The 10,370-nt window shown below is 42.3% G+C and overlaps 1 protein-coding gene across 1 annotated transcript; it reads right to left on the bottom strand.

The window, feature by feature from the left end:
- Window positions 1–3,153: 3,153 nt before the first annotated feature.
- Window positions 3,154–7,802, bottom strand: aipl1 (aryl hydrocarbon receptor interacting protein-like 1; the record flags this gene model as incomplete). The annotated part of the gene is made up of 6 exons (XM_083984549.1): window positions 3,154–3,353; window positions 3,791–3,932; window positions 4,032–4,208; window positions 4,393–4,581; window positions 5,961–6,140; window positions 7,698–7,802. 6 exons carry the CDS (start codon window positions 7,800–7,802, stop codon window positions 3,154–3,156), a joined length of 993 nt encoding a protein of 330 aa, XP_083840675.1.
- Between the last annotated feature and the right edge of the window lie 2,568 nt (window positions 7,803–10,370).

Genomic DNA, 10,370 nt, shown 5'->3' with positions numbered 1-10,370 from the left:
CCGAGGTTCAGCTCCATATTATTTACTTGCATTCAACATCTTAATTAAACTATAGCCTACAGCCTATCAATACATTCAGTTCTTGGTCAAGCCTGTTTGGAATAAACTTTTCTAGAGACATAGAACCTGTTGTAGTAGCCTAAAACATATAGCTATAATTTGTCTCCTTCACACATAGGCGTTTAATAAGTGTGTGCCCAAGACGTTTTTGAATGCGATTATTAATTTATTATTATTACTTGACATTCAATGATCACCAGTTATATAGGTTAGTAGCCTATAGCCTATTGCAGGAATAATTGTAACTGGTGATAAAAGTGCATTCCACGCTTTGATATCTTTACTTTGTATTGTGTAAAACAGGAATAACCACACAGATTGATTTTGTTGTTGTTGTTTGTTTTGGACAAATCGTGTTTAATAAAATTGATTTCAACATTGAAATCAAGACTTTTATTATGCTTATAGCTTAATCAAGCAGTCGGCTACCCCTATCAAATGCTTGATTAGTGTGGCCTCTCCTTCTGCCTCTCTTGGGTCCACACTTCAAATGTATTGTCTTAGTAAGCACAGGTCAGTCTGAGTTAAATGATGAAACTACACCAGGAATTAGTCAGGATGGTGAGTGAAGGAGGCAAATTATGATTAGTTTGGCTTTCCACACAAATACACTACACTTTATCTATCTATTTTATTTGATTTTATTATTTATCAATTTATTTACTGTTATTCTTGATTTCTTGATTTCTTGATTCCACTTCCGGCGCGGGACTGTTTTCCCTGTTGCCAACTTGATGCATCTCGTGTTGGAGCAGGGCAGTCTGGCGCTCAGCCCCCCTCCTCCTCCCCCTCTTTCTTCTGCTCCTCTCAACATCAGCACCAGTGGTTTATGGAGGAATGCCAGCGGCGGATTGTGCTGCTATGCAGAATTTACTGTGTGCAGTGTGTTTTCAGTCCCAGCGGCACAAATCAACTCTTTTAATCACATTTCTCTAATGACACAGAGGAAAATCCAAGTGTGCAGATTTATAAAATTAGAAAATAGCCTGCAATTCCTCTGAGATAAATTGTATCTGGTATCTGAGGAGCGCTGTATTGAAAGCCCACGGTTTTCCGTCTCTCTTTTTTAATTGCCTCAGTCCGGGCAACACTAAAAGCTGCATTAGAATGGGTGGCTGCTGTAATGGGCTGAACGCCGGTTTTAATGTTTAAAGCAGATATCAGTGGAATGTTTTTGTTAATATAAGTCCTAAATAGTCCTATTTTCCGTCAGCAATCACTTACATGAAGTATTTCAGCCTAAACACGAGTCTCTCCGTCACTCTGCTCTGCTGTAACCCGAGGAGAAAATTTTCCTTGTGGGATACAAGTGTTATCCAATGAGGAGAGAGAACGGCATGAAGGGCTGTGTGTGCAGCCAAGGGATGCGCGTGAATGTGGTGACGTAGCACGAGGACCAATTGATGCCTGACAAGGGCGGGGGCTGCTAACTCATGGTGCGTTCAAAGAAACTCGTACTTTGTGTTTTTCCTTCCTGTGAAGTCATACCAGTTCGATCTGGTACGAGTTCACGGGTCGAAAGTTACGAGTGGCCGTTATAGGGAACTTTCACAGACAACAGGATGGTAAAAACACGAGCTACGGGTTACCTGGAACGCTACCAAGTCGTAGTTGTGACTTGAAGCTGTAACTTACGGTTTCAAAAGCCTGCCTTGAACGCAGCATTAGCCGAAACGGCCGTGAAGCTGATATCTGCTTTAATCACGATTTCTTTTCTTTCTTTCTTTTTCTTTGATCTGCTTCTATTGATTTTCTTCATCGTTAGACTAGTGCATTAGCGTCAGCCTCATTTCCCAGAGTGACTCCTACACTGCTCTGTGACCCCCTCTGTCGTGATGGAGGGGGAGAATTGACACTGAATGAGACTGACCCGAGTGTGGTGTGCTCCTCTGGATCTTTTATTCCAGCCAGGTGAACGTGTCCTTGTTTTGATCGGGCTTGCATTAAACCCCTGAGAGGAGATGTATTAGTTGTGACTCCCTCTCTGTACCACACTCCCCCCTGTTTCCCCCCATCTCTCACTCTTCTCAGTCTACCTCACCACAGTGTAATAAACGCTATACAGTGAGCACTTGCACAGGGGGATGATGGGAAAGAGGCAGCAGCAGATAGTAAATAGACTGATCATTTATATTTACGAGCCTCCAGACTCCTCATGAAGATGTGAACGCTGTTTATAGGCTGAGGGTGTTTTCAGCATGGGACAGAGGATAATCGTTGTCAGAGCGCCACCATGTGGAAGGGCAGTGTGCTTACACAACTTTTGGATGATCAACACGTTGGGAAACAACAGAGCCACCACTCCATGTCCTTGATATTTATACAAAGTCATTCCATCAGTTTATTAGTTGCAATAATTTTGATATAGAAAGGTGAATGGTTGGATGAGTTTTTTGTACACATGGATATAAAATATGCCAAACAATATCAAAAATCCTACCAGAAGCGTTCAAGGAATAAGTTGACATTTTTAGAAACACACCAATTCTCTTTTTCCTGTGAGAGCTGGATTTGACAACTGCTACAACTTCCCTTTAGTTAGACATATAGGCTATACAGTAGGATATATTGTGTTATGTGTTGTTTTTGGGAGGATAAAGAGGATAAACCTATGAGTGCTGGCTATCTGTGTTGCTTCTTATTTTGGGGCAGAGCCAGGATCACTGTTTCCCCTTTTGTCCCCCCCTTTCATATACTTAGCTAAACAAAGTGGCTGCTATAGCTCCAGCTAGATATTTAGCATACAGAAGTTTTTGAATTTCAATAAGAAAGCGAACAATTGTACTTTCTTGAAGTGTTATCATTACCCATATCACACAGTCTTTGCATTTATATGTACAGCAGTAGGCCTAAATACAACACAGACAAGCCATGAAATACAGACAAATCCATGAAACCAAATCACATTATATGAGATTATGAGGTTGAAACATTCTTAATTTGATTTATACAAATTGTCTCAATCACGGTTTGGAGGAAAAAGAAAGACAGGCCGAAAGGGTGGGGTTTATATAATTTCCTGATTTAATAAACCAGGTTCATTTTAGAGATTTGCGATTTATCGACTTCACTCTTCTCTTCTCTTCAGCCCAGTTAAAACATGCCCTTGTATTTACTCCTGTCCTCCTGGTTCTTTTCTTCCATGCGCATGTTAAGCACAGCCAGATCCTTCTTGACGGCCTTCTTCATGCCGGGATCCAGATCCAGGACCCTGCTGTAGTCCTGCCGAGCCTCTGCCTCATTCCACACCTCCATGTGTGCTTTCGCTCGCAGGAAGAAGGCCTTCATGGCACCTATAGGACAGATACAAGACACACACTCCTTTTGACACCAGCCATTCATGTGAGGGACACCTGTGTGAAGTAGGTAAATGAATAACTGTAACAGCATCTCTTACATTTATCTGCATCTGAAATAAGAGTACTTATTAATGGGCTGTGCATGTTAATGTAGAAACAAAACAGAGGCCCCAGACCTTTTACAGAGGCAGGATTTTATAGACACATTAGACATACATTTACAGCTGCCATAAAAATGTAGAAATGCATGCACACGTGGTAAAAAGCATACCCAACACAGTTTAGGGCTGAGTAAACTGTTAAGCCGTAATGCTTACACAGCATAATAGTCATTCACACAAATAAATTAACTTCTGTAGCTGGACTATAATAATGCACTTTTCTCCGCTTTACAATATCACTGACATCATCAGTCTGTGCCACTGCCAAACCTGGGTGCTGATTGATGATGTCGCTGGTGTGCTCGATGACCTCGTAGTACTCCTCCATGCGAAGCAGACACTGGCAGTAGTTGAGGGTTATGGTGTTGGCCATCTTCTCCAGCTTCAGCCAGGGGACTTCCCATGCCTTCTCCTGGAGGATGGAGAACCAGTTCATATCCACGTCAATACATGGACACTATACACATTTGGTTTGTTTTGAGTGACTTTTTTGTTTTGTTTTGTTTATCACCTTAGTCTGAATATTTTTTATGCAGATGACAGCCTCCTTGTACTTCTGTGTGGCCTCCTGGTACCGTCCTTGCTTGTAGAGCTTGTTCCCCTGGCCGTGCAGCACAGGGACAATCTTCAGCCTCTCCTCATCATTCAGAGCCCACGACTCTCTGTTGTACTCGCTGGGCTGCTGCACCTATAAAACACAAGTTCCAGCACTTTAAAACAACATGGTGACTAAGTGGTCCTAACGTATACCGCTATTCCCCGCCTCCTACAAGCAGATGTTCTCCAGATCTGTTTTGTTTTATGATCTCATCGCCGATGCAGCTACTCTGTGACACACATCTCTATGTGTCTTTGTCTCTGCTCTCTCTCACCTTGAGCAGCTCGAGGACAAAGTAGAGAGGCTTCGGCTCTTTCATCAGCTCGTCCAGGTCGTCGTAGCCGAGGCTGTGGTAGGCGAACATGTTGGCCATACCGCATGTGTGGATGTGCCAGTCGACTGGGTCTTTACCCTCTGCGATACGTCGCATACTCTTGGACACAATTGGGTAAACTCCGGTGTGCTGAGGGAGGAGGGAGATGAGATGATCAGAAGTCAAAACTTCCATGAATCATGGAATCATAATGATCTGGATAATGATAATGATATTTTTAATCTACATTACAAGCTCATGGTGACTAGTGTTTGATATTAGAGTTTCTTTATTTGAAATAAATGATAATCATGGTGACAGTGATGTCTGTTGAATCTGTTTCCAAAAAAAAAGAAGTAATTCTAAGTTGTAAGTACGCATTTCACACAAAAATGTTTTTTTTCTCTCCCTGTGAACAGTTTTTGCATGTGGCCTTATTTCTGTTTTGCATAATTATATTCATCACAGCATTATTATGAAATTATTAGCCTTCTATAGTAAAATCCATTTCTACAAAACCTTCATTAGCATTCATAAAAAGGCTTTTGTTGCAATACTATAATACCAAGCATAACAGAAAATCATCCACTTACAGTAGTAATGTATTTTTTTTATTGAGAAACCTCAGAACATCCTCAGTTGTGAAACACAGACATGAAATCTTATTAATTCTGCATCATACGGACCAATAATGGTTTGGCCTATTTCCTCTGTCCAACAGGTTGAGGTTGCCCTCCACTGGATGGGAAAGCTGCTGCAGAACCCGTCCAGTGCAGCGTGCGGGGCTGCCATGTTGGTTGGAGGAGTGAATAAACGTTCTAAGCCCAATCAAATCTAATCAGAGCGGAGGGGAGTCGGTTCCCGCTGATTCAGCAGGATTCAGAGCCGATTAGTAGAGAGTGAGGCGGCTGCAGATTAATGACAATATGCCTCGATGCATCTGTGTCTGACAGCGTGACACACACACACACAAACACACACCACAGGACATAACAAATTATAGATGACATAAGAAACTCCCTAGATCAACACTTCCAGAGGAGCTTTGTTTGCCTCATAACACCTGTCTCTGGTGCAGGGGCATATGCTCATGTGGCAGATATCTGTATGATATTTCATAACAGAGGGATGTCTCATAGAAACGACGCCCTTTAAGACAAGACGTCACTCTAAAAGAAAAAGGAAATGAGTTCTATGATGAATTTTTTTTTAATCTGCAAATGTTTGTATTTGCATGTGTTTTCTGAAGTTGCAGTACACTGAGCTCTATAGAGGCCACTATAAATAGATGATTGTGATATATATCTAGGCTTTACATTTATAATTGAAGCATGGGAAATGTGTCTTATCATGCTGATTTGTTATTGAAAGCAGTGTCGACAACTTCCACATCTGCAGTGTGCCGTCACTCTGTCCAAAGTGCAGAGTCACACTTCTCAGAGGAGATTTGTACCTACACACTATAATCCACTGTGCTTCAAAAACAATATTAAAAAGAGGTTAAATATAAATATTTCTTTGTCACTCACAATTATGTCACACCAGAACTCTGCCACCTCGCCAATCCTCATGGACGACAACAGCGTCTCCCAGATGTCCAGTTTAAACATGTTGCCAATCACAATTTCCATGGGTGTCCCCACCACTTTGCTGTCATCTATCACTGTGCGGTCGTCATCACACAGCTGGGTGCGGAAGTGGAACATCACCTGGAGACAGAAGACCCACAGAGTTGAAGAATTTCACTGAAAATATATGACGCTTGTGTACAGTGTGGACAACTCATGGATGGAAAACTCATAAAGGCTGATGTCAGGTGTAAAAATAGACACTGGCTCTTCCAGGTAACGCAGCAATGTACATGACATAACCATCAAACACGCTGAATAATTGGGGACCTGAAGTGCAGATGATCAAATCAAACTGAAATATAAAACCCACTGACAAAGATGTCATGTCAGGGGTTCCACTAAACACAACTGAGCATCAGTCTCAACAAAAAAAAAACATTATGTCACAAGCTTCACACAGCTCAGTTATTCAACAGGGCGGACAGACATGCCAAGGTTGCATGGTTGTATAATATCCAAAGAAAGCGAAAACCATTCAGCAGAACTGAGTGTACACTTGTGGTTCACTCTGGCTTTCAAGATCTTCTCCCATATTTCAGTTTGTTGGTGCCCTAATGCAGAATACCAGCACAAGTCAAGAAGGATCTTATGGACGTAGGATGATGTTGACCTGACCTGATATCATGAAGATGTGGGAAAGAAAATAAGGTATTGATACCATAAAAAGTCAATAAACCACATACTGTGGGCTGTTAGCATCACACAGCTATAAATGTAAACAGGAACATGGCATCAACACATAGTAGCCTATATCCCACATTAAGGGAAGGTCGAAAGTTCTTCTCAAAGAGGAAATTAAGGCTTCTGACACACTTTGTACGGTATAACACACTGTATTCTTTTTGTCAGACGAATTTAACAAACCTGATGCAGCTGGTTTAAAGTGTATTAGATTAAAATGACATGAAAGGGCCAGTGAGTGATATATGTCCTCTATCAGCCTCTACTGGCTGCCATTGGGAATTGAAACAACATAAACGTGTCTTCCCTCGCTCACTCATCCTGTTGAACCGCAGCAGTTTTACAATTGGCACAAGTCAGGAAAATGAAATCCATAAATCACAAATAATGAAGCTGTCCAAACTGAAAAACAGTATACAAATATATTATAGTCATATTGTCAATGACAGTCTTATTTCTCTTAAGTTCACTGTGCAAACAGCTGTTGTGGTCCTTTACTAGAAACATACAGTGTTTTCTGAGAACAATGGATAAATATAAATATAATGACATTTTTTCTGTTCTGAAACAGTTTTACTACTGTTCACATAAAACTGTCTTGCCCTGGTCATATGATGCTGTGCACAGTATGATAATTGAGCACATATGCTGAGTTTCATTAGTACCTGTAATTGGATTTAGAATATAGAAACAAGCTTTGTGAGTCATTTTATAATTCACCCTGTCTCATTTGTGCAAACCATATTGCAGCTGCTCTTTATCTGAAATGTGGTTTTGTTGGATTCACTCACGACCCTGTAAACTAACTCACTGTGACCCACACAGACTGGTCTGTACTGGATGATGGCTCAGTTATTTGAAAGACTAAATGCAAGTTCAGATTAATTTAACCATTTTCTAGATTCTAGATTTGCAGAAGTGTACTGTAGATAAAGTAGTAGAGGCCTCAAGTACCTTTGCTCCAGTGATGAATCTTGGGATATCTCCAGATCCTCCATGCAGAATTGTTTTCTTGATTCCCTCTAATCCCAGCAGCATTGTATCCTGCATGTCTGACATTGTTGCTGTTTTTTTTTTGTAATTGTCTTGGCTCACCTGAATACCATGCATATACGGTCATGTATCTGTGCGTATCATACAACAACATGTGTCGGGGCGTATATATCTGAGGAGGGTGGCGTTCCTGGTGGATTAGCTTAGGTAGGTATAATGAGATTAGAAACATCTCCTCCTCTCCTTATGTTTCATCATTTATCTGCTGCTTCGTCGTGTATTAGTCAGTCATCATCAGCGCTTTTATCTGCGCACACAGAAACATCCAGAAGGGAGGAGAAACAAGCAAGTCAGAGAAAGAGAGGAGCAAGATTTTGGACTACCGCCTTACGGGAGGGGAGGAGAGGCTGAATCTGTTGAATGTACCACAAGGACAGAACGGCAGTGTGTGTGTGTGCGTGTGTGTGAGAGAGAGAGAAAACACAAACAAGTCTGTGAGAGTAGGACATGGTTTCCATTCTAGAGGAAATTTCCTGGATTTATGTGGATGTGGTGATCTGAACAATGCCGAGAATACTGAGAAATGGTGGAGCAGACAATTACTGTATGGACTCCTTGACCTTGTCTATTAAACATCTGTCTCCCATCTGGGTTGAGTGTGTGTGTGTGTGTGTGTGTGTGTGTGTGTGTGAGAGAGAGAGAGAGAGAGAGAGAGAGAGAGAGAGAGAGAGAGAGAGAGAGAGAGAGAGAGAGAGAGAGAGAGAGAGAGAGAGAGAATAATCCAAAGCTCCTGTAGTATTTGCTAACAAAGTCTGCAAGCAGTTTGAGGGGGCAATTATTCTCAAGCATTACCCAGTGTCAATGCCTTACTCCGTACTAATTGCACAAATAGAAAACCCCATAACTGCGTGTTGGCAATGCTCACAGTTGTATAACTTTACAGCTTTGTGTTTCCCCCTGTGGAGCAACATGAAGGGGTGGGTGTTTCACCACGAATCATCAGGCAAGGTTGCTGTCTTATCTGTATTCAAATAAGACCTCCATATCCTTGAAAAGTGCTGCACCATACTATCAAGTTTGTCCCTTTTTTCCCCCCCGACTGATGTGACAAACAGCATTGGGCAACAGTTTGGTATGCACTTGGCAGCTTCCCAAGGTAACATGCAGGGAATAGATTATATGCCCTCTAGTGGAGGAGGTTGGTGCAGCAGCGAGAGTTTCTCATCGTCTTGATCATTGAGCCCGGCCTGAGAGTGTTGTGAACAAATGTGAAAAAAACATGGTATTTATATGTAACACTGAGTTGCATGAATAAACTTCAATGGACTTGCTGTGGCACATATATTCATAATGAATCTCAAAATGTCAGATAGCTACACTTGAAAATTGTGACGCTACTCAGGTGGCAGATGGGTGAGGTGGTGAATTCATGGTTATTACATCATGATGTGAATGGCATAATTGTATTATAATTATAGTTTAAGGAATATAGAGATTGTTTGTCCTCTCCTTGGATTTTTGCTCCTTCGTCCTGTTTCTGTGGGTTTTTTGGAAACACTGAAAATGCAACATGGGCATATGGTGGGGGTGCTTCTCTTGGATGACAGGTTTGTGTTGCTATAGTTACAGGCTTTTACATCATCACCATGATATCTCAGACTTTAAAAGAAAAAAGAGAGAGAGAGAGAAAAAGAGAATGTGATTAATCTTCATTGCTGGGCCCCTGTCTCAGAGGCGCTTTGTACCGAAGAAGGTCTTGAGACAGTGATTTAAAGTTTGAATCAGCGTCCTCACCTCTGTTATGTCCTCACCCGTGGGAGAGGCAGAACAGGAGTCCATCCAACCTGTTGGAGAGGTAACACTATGACAATGGTGTGCGTTGCAGCTCGGGCTTTGTGTCAGAGTGACTCATGCCGCTTGCGTCACACCGCCTACACCTTTCTCTGCTGCTCTTGCCGATGATGCGTGTCTAGGTGCATTTGTATGTTTGTGTGTACATGCATCCCCTGAATTTGCTGCAGGTGGCGTGTAGAGCGGGGGAATCGATTGTAGCAGTTTGCTGAACCGCATGCATCCCAAGTCCTTGAGAGCAGAGCAGGTTCAGCTATACAGTCGGTCCTGCCTGCAGGAGGTACGACATGGTCTCGATCGTTTGGAGCCCTGGTGGAAACTCGTCACTGATGCATTAGTTCCACTTTAAGCAAGTCATCCTCTATTTCTGGAAAGTACAGTCATGGGTTTCCTGGGGAGGAGCCACTCATTCAGGCCCATGTATTCATATACATAACACACAGGGCAAGGCTCCTTCCATGACGCACAACGTACACGCACATAGCATAATGTTTATGAATGTGTAAACCTTTTGTGCTTCTGCTGTGGGAACAAGGCACAGGGAGAGCGAGTGTGGGACACACACACACACACACACACACACACACACACACACACACACACACACACACACACACACACACACACACACACACACACACACACACACACACACAGCGCGAGAGAGAGAGAGAGAGGAAGAAAGAGAGAGGGAATCCTTTCTTTCCCTGTCAGACTGACATGTAGAGCTGACCTAGCAGATGTAAAAGGGAGTGAAACAGCCAATAAGCAATGTCAGGGTTG

This window comes from Trachurus trachurus (genome assembly GCF_905171665.1).
Source record: "Trachurus trachurus genome assembly, chromosome: 13".
In the NCBI taxonomy this organism is placed as follows: Eukaryota; Metazoa; Chordata; class Actinopteri; order Carangiformes; family Carangidae; genus Trachurus; species Trachurus trachurus.
Note: the sequence above shows the minus strand (reverse complement) of the source record. Positions and strands in the feature narration are given on the sequence as shown.